At 38.7% G+C, this 5930-nt stretch overlaps 2 protein-coding genes across 2 annotated transcripts in view; one reads left to right on the top strand and one right to left on the bottom strand.

The window, feature by feature from the left end:
• Positions 1 to 16, top strand: part of LOC143023913 (cuticle protein AM1159-like) — a 728-nt gene extending 712 nt beyond the window's left edge. Inside the window, exon 3 of the mRNA XM_076182582.1 lies at positions 1 to 16. This exon is cut by the window's left edge and continues 159 nt beyond it. Within this exon, the coding sequence (XP_076038697.1) occupies positions 1 to 16 (16 nt within the window).
• Positions 17 to 1796: 1780 nt separating this feature from the next.
• On the bottom strand, positions 1797 to 2411 carry LOC143023912 (cuticle protein AM1159-like). Its single transcript, XM_076182581.1, has 3 exons — positions 2403 to 2411; positions 2099 to 2295; positions 1797 to 1971 (listed from the first exon to the last, which is right to left on the bottom strand). The coding sequence occupies exons 1-3, from the start codon at positions 2409 to 2411 to the stop codon at positions 1797 to 1799; spliced, it is 381 nt and encodes a 126-aa protein (XP_076038696.1).
• Between the last annotated feature and the right edge of the window lie 3519 nt (positions 2412 to 5930).

Here is a 5930-nt window from a genome sequence, read left to right as displayed (position 1 = left end):
ATTCGAAAAGAAATGAAATGAACGCCTGCCCAAGACTGCTACTCTTCCAATGGTGGAGGGAAGACGGATTTCTTCTACCCCATAATGTGTACAGATGTAAATATGAAATAAAGCACTTATCGAATGCAGACCTTTATTCACGTTGAGTGGCAGGAGGACAAGAATAACTATCTTACAATCCAAATGTTAATTAGCAAAGTCCATTTTCCCCCTTATAGTATGGTCATCTAAAGACTGCATGAAGGTACTCGAAGAATAACTGGACACAGGGGATGAAGTTGGGTAACAGCTTTCTTTCCAAGAAACTTTATTTGAAATTGCCTCACAGATTTATCATTGAACTATTAATTGAAATAGAGATGGCATTAATTCCAGACACTTGCATATCTAATACACACACACACATACATAATCGTTTGCACCCTGCTTCCGTGACAATCTAACATTGCTCTTCATTCTACCGAGTCAAAGGCCTTCTTGTAAATTAGAAAGACTAAACAAAGAAGAATATTGCATTCCGTCGTTTTCTTCATTAATTGATTCATGAGATGCAAGTGGGGTAGAGTCAAATATCTGCTTCTAAATCTTACCTGTACTCTTGGTTGGTTTCCATCTAAAACTATATTTTGTTTTTTGATAAGGATCTTGCAATAAATATTTTATGTCTTTCAGTTCTCCTTTCCTGTAAATCACAATGATTCAGGAACGCTTTCCTGATGTAAACACTGGGTATATAACTTAGCAATTTGCGATAATTTTTTCTCTCCGTCTTTCAGAAAATCTATCGTTATGCCATCTTCCTCATATGCTTTTTTCCATTTCATACCTTTTAAAGCAAATTCTACTTATTCCTTTGTAATTTCCGTTACACTACTGATGTCTACTGATGAATTTAGTTACTCAGCAGCTCTTGGAAATATATTCAACTTTTTTTCCATTCTGCATTTGCATTTAATGATCTATCTATTTCTATTTTTCAAATATATAATTTGCTGCCTCGCCAAAATTAATCTGCTCTCGGCCCCTTTAATGTTTTTATCTCTCCGAATATTTTTTTCTATTTCATCCATGTTTCTTTTTCTTTTCTCTGATGTCTACTTCTGATTGATAATCTTGTTCAGTTCAACTCTGTCAGTTTCATTCCTCCTGTTTTTCATAGGCATAGTCATTTTTTATCAGGTTATCTGTGACTCTGGAGTATTTTTCTTTTCTTTAATACTTTGTATACTTTCTAATCGATGAAGTCTTCACTAATTTCATAGATCTTCAAATTTTTTCTTCATTTCTCACTGATATTCCCTCTTGTTATCCTTAACCTTTGTTGGGCTTATTTTCTTCTTCAAAACTAGTTTATTTCTCTTAGCTCTGAAAATTAATTCAGTTGTGAATCCTACCATTCTGTGGACAAAATAAGTAAATGTTTGCAAGTAATATCACTATTTCAACTCTTCCAATGATGAAAATAGGCAGTTCCAAATCAAATTATACAGAAAGAAGGTTGTTTACATGCTTCAAATCATTTGTTCTTTTGTACTCCGACTTCCTCAGAATACCATATGAGAAAATAAACCTGGGTACAGTTGGTAAGCATTTAAATATGTAAGGTGCCTTTTCTCTTCCTCTTGCTATTGAAATTAAATGACAATTTCTATTTCATATTTGCTTTATTTATTCATTTGTCTATTTATATATTAGTTTTTTCTATTATTTTTTCACGTCTGTCCAAATTATGGGGTAGAAGAACTCCAGCTCTCCTCCACCATTACAAGAGTAGCAGTCTTGGACAGGCGTTCTTTTCATTTCTTTTCGAATGTGATTCCGGCAGCTCTCTGCTCCTCGGCGATGCGGAGAAGCTCGGCCACGTGAGCGGGAGCTGGTGGTGCCACGGGCAGAAAGTCACTCTGGGGCTGGAAACCGAACTCGTTGGCGATGTAGCGAACTTCGATCAGATTACCATCAGGATCGACGAATCTGAAATGTCAGGTACTTTACGCACGAAGCTCCAGTGGAGACGGCAATGACGAATTTAGTAAAGGAATATATGAAAATTCCGCAGCGCTATCAGGGCTAACCAACCTCACGCGTTTGCAGAACTTACTGGTAAGATCCCTCCATGTTGACCTGTCCGTTCTCGCCAACAGTTCCAATGGCTGTCTCGGCATGGCCGTTGTTGAGCTCGAACTGGACGTTGAAGGACCCGTCCTCCTCCTGCACTCGTTCATCTCGCACCCACTCGACGACCTCCTCCAGTTGGGGGCGGGCGAGGGCCACGGCGACCAGGCAGGCGAAAAGGACCTGTTCCCATTGTTAAAAATTAAGTCACTCTCCTTTGATAAAAGATGTTGATTTTATGCATGAACGCTTTGCAAAGTGTTCGGGGAGAGCCCGTGTGTAGTACTTACTGACTTCATGATGGGAGCACAGTGAATGTACCGGTTTGTTGACTTCTATGGGTAGACGCAACCTTTTATACTCGGTCGCCAAGGCCAGTCGTGTATCTGATCCCGGGGGTGGAGTCAAGCAAGATAAAGGGGAAGCACTGTGCAAGCAAAGTGTGAGAGCAAAAATCGTTGGCTCGGGTACATATGGAAGAATATTGTTTGAATAAAGGCATTCTTAAACTAAACTTATAATTTATAGGATGGCATAAATGTGAGAGAAGATAGATTTTATTTTGCATCTTATATATTGTCAAATTAACACACTTAGGTGTCTTTATTGTTCATATAGTGACTTCCAGATTGCGTGAAAAACAGTTGTGATTAAACAGTGACGAAAAGCAAAAACCTTTTGTTAGTGATTTTTTAATTCTCCTCGAATTACATCAGTGATTTATTATCCAAAGAAAAAATGGTAGTACTCTACATGATCTACGTTTCACGATTCATTGATGAGCAGACCTTTTGCAATCTGATTCTGAAAGAAAAACCATCGAGATGAAGTGTCTCTACCCGAAGCCGCAAACAATGTGTGATATATGTCGTAAATCATTGTTACAAGGATAACTGTTGCCGAGGAAAGTATTCATCAATATTTCAATTGACAGAGTGACAACGCATTCTCTATTCTTAGCATTCACGTTATTTTTTCCCACATAAGATATGGTAAGATAAACATCTTGAAAAACATACAACAAACAAGACTGGTAAACTTTCCATGCATGATTATTAAAACGAGGGAAAAACTTTATTCTTCGAATGATTGTAAATTCAGTTTAGGAAATCTATTTGCAAATAAACTTTGATTATCATACAGTAGAGGAAGTTAATCTTTTCGTTGCAGATGGGGTTGCTATAAGATTAATGAAATTGTATAAAGGCAGTTAGAACAACACCTGTGACGTAATACACAGGAAAAGTAGCAATCGAGTTTGACTTGAGGTGTGTTTCACCCTTTTCCAGCTTAAACAGTTTTCTCAGTTGATCGTAATCGCCCCGTGACAGCTAATACAAATACTAAAATAAAAATAAAAAGGACTGAGTGTTGCAATGTGTTATTTTTACATGGGCGCAAAGAGCTTTGAACTTATTTGAACAACTTGTTCTCCTCAGAAAAAAAATGCAGTTAACTTTCATCATTGGAATACCTAAATTATTTCTTACTGAGTAATTGTTCATGACTGAACCTCCTATCCTTCAGTGGATGAAACTCCGTCCTTTCTAAATGAGGTCTGAGATTGTAAGTTGAAGGGTGGAAAGGCAACTGGCACCTGCAAAGTAAAAGCCAAAGCGGGGTTGCTGAGAGCCGAAGACCGTGAGTCGAGGATTAGATGTGGTGCTGTCTGCCGGTTTGCAGTGTTGCAGCATCCCCACTAACTGGAAAAAGGGTCTGGGGTTCATTTTCTTGAAAGGTAAAGAGGTCTAGCAGAACAGCAACAATTACCGTGGTTTTACATTTGTCATTGTACCAGGCAAAGAATTCGCCCATCTGTTGCTCCAGTCTGAGTTTACACCCTATGGGTTGACAACTGACCGGATTCTATTGCTTTGTGTTCTGGTGAATCACCAATCTGAGTTGTGACAGAGGTTGATTGCAGCCTAATACTGATCTCAAAAAGTCATTCGATGAATTGCATTGTTAGGTGCTTTAAGATCTTTTGCTGATACACAGGATTACTGCGAAGGTTGTCTGGGCTGTATGCTGGAACAGATAATTCTCTGATGTCTGGACGAAATGGAGTAGCAGGTCCAAGTTTCCAAACTAACCTCGTAGAATAGAAAGATTTCAACCCAGGTTAAGATCGCTTAAGAGTGGCATGAAATTAGGTTGAAATAATTCCAAAGTTATTTTTCCCTAGCTTGAAATCACTCCTCTAATCAGATTCATTACACTTCCTCGAAGTCTGGGTTACTTTACAAAAATTCAAAGACCCGTCTCCAGCACCCTTATGATATGGACACTATTCCCTTTCATTCGTCTTCTTCAAGAATGACTTTGGTGGTCATTAGAATAGTAGGTCATTCTCTTAAATATATGTTAGCATACTGAATCATTTTTCTTTCCATATTCATGGTACAATATAAAAGATACTTTTATGGTAATTTCTTGATGGTTTATGCTTGCAAAATGACTGTATTCTGAAGACCTTATTTAACATCTTCTGAAGGATATCTAATTTCTTTGATGTATTGCCCTTCTAACAAGTTAGATATCTATCTATCAAAAATATGTCTGTAGTTCACAAAATTTCATTATAAAATATATTGCAAAAACCAGTTAAATTAAACATCCTGTTAAATAGACTTCCTGCAAGTCAGGAAGCACAGATCCACGAATCTGCCACGTAAACGTCTTGTCCACAAGTTTCGATCTAACTAACCCCATCCCATTGATCCCTATATATACGTCGCATTCGTATATAGATATATGCAATTGCATGATTATCTCTTGCCTACCTTTATTTCGTCAAACCCCAAGCTGACGTATGGATAGAGTATCGATGTGATATAATCTGGCCTACACGTTTACCTGGGAACTCTAGCTGAGACACTTATTGGAGTTTTGGATTCTTGGAAACCCTCATAGTTGGAGTGACCCACTGCTGGTGTTAATCCTAATATCTACTTCTGAGGTCCACCTGACCTGGTATGTGGTTTTAGGGTGTAAGGCAGCTGGCTGTGTAGCCAGGAAGTGCAGACACCTCTTACAATGTCCTCAGGAGTTTTACAAATGGACAACATGTTAGTCCTCTTACTTTCCTCGGGAGTAAGTTGAAGATCTTTGGTCCGTCATGAATTAAGTTGGGTGCAATTAGGGTCTTGCGTCGTCCTGGAGCCCTCATTGGTGGGACTCTTCTGCACATCCGTCCCGATCTCCTCCATTTGTGACCCGAGTTGGCCATCTAAATAGTGATTTTAAATAGGGAATTAGTTTGACCCCATATAAAGAGAAGCACTATGCACCTAGTACTTTGAACCTAGCTTTGAATCATTCTAGTCATTTTAGAACTAAGTTGAAATAATTCAGAGTGAATTCAATCTAACTTCAGCTCACTCTATAAAAGATTTTTTTAATCTTTTCCGTCCTCAGCATCTCCTGCAGTCAGGTTCTGGCAGTCCGGCACTCACTAACATCTTATTTCAGGAATTACAGCTGCTATATTACTACAAGGAACACTTTCACAGCACCCTCTGAAATATATTTATGCATTCCTTGAGAATGTTAGCACGCCAGGTCAAGAAACACTACTCTAGAGCGATTTCAACCTGGAGAGAAGCACGAACCTTTTACAAGCTTCTTTCCTGCTAATTCAGGAAGAATGAAGCAGGGGGTACGTTTTACACCCAACAATTCTTACGCCTGGACAGACTGGGTATTGAACGGACTTGCTGATCAAGGACACCGAGGAACATCCACTGGCAATACGTAATCCTCCGTTTCTTTCTCTATCTGTCCATCTGTCTGTCTGTCTATCTGTCTGTCTGCCTCTC

This window comes from Oratosquilla oratoria, unplaced genomic scaffold (assembly GCF_046742065.1).
Source record: "Oratosquilla oratoria isolate Oo_2021 unplaced genomic scaffold, ASM4674206v1 SCAFFOLD70, whole genome shotgun sequence".
In the NCBI taxonomy this organism is placed as follows: Eukaryota; Metazoa; Arthropoda; class Malacostraca; order Stomatopoda; family Squillidae; genus Oratosquilla; species Oratosquilla oratoria.
This window is presented reverse-complemented; position numbering and strand designations above follow the sequence as displayed.

What these genes read in the sequence shown, in the direction of transcription:
- LOC143023912 (XM_076182581.1), bottom strand. An exon ending in AACATGGAGGGATCTTACCA is followed by an intron (nt 1,972 to 2,098) that starts GTAAGTTCTGCA and finishes CTGACATTTCAG; the next exon opens with ATTCGTCGATCCTGATGGTA.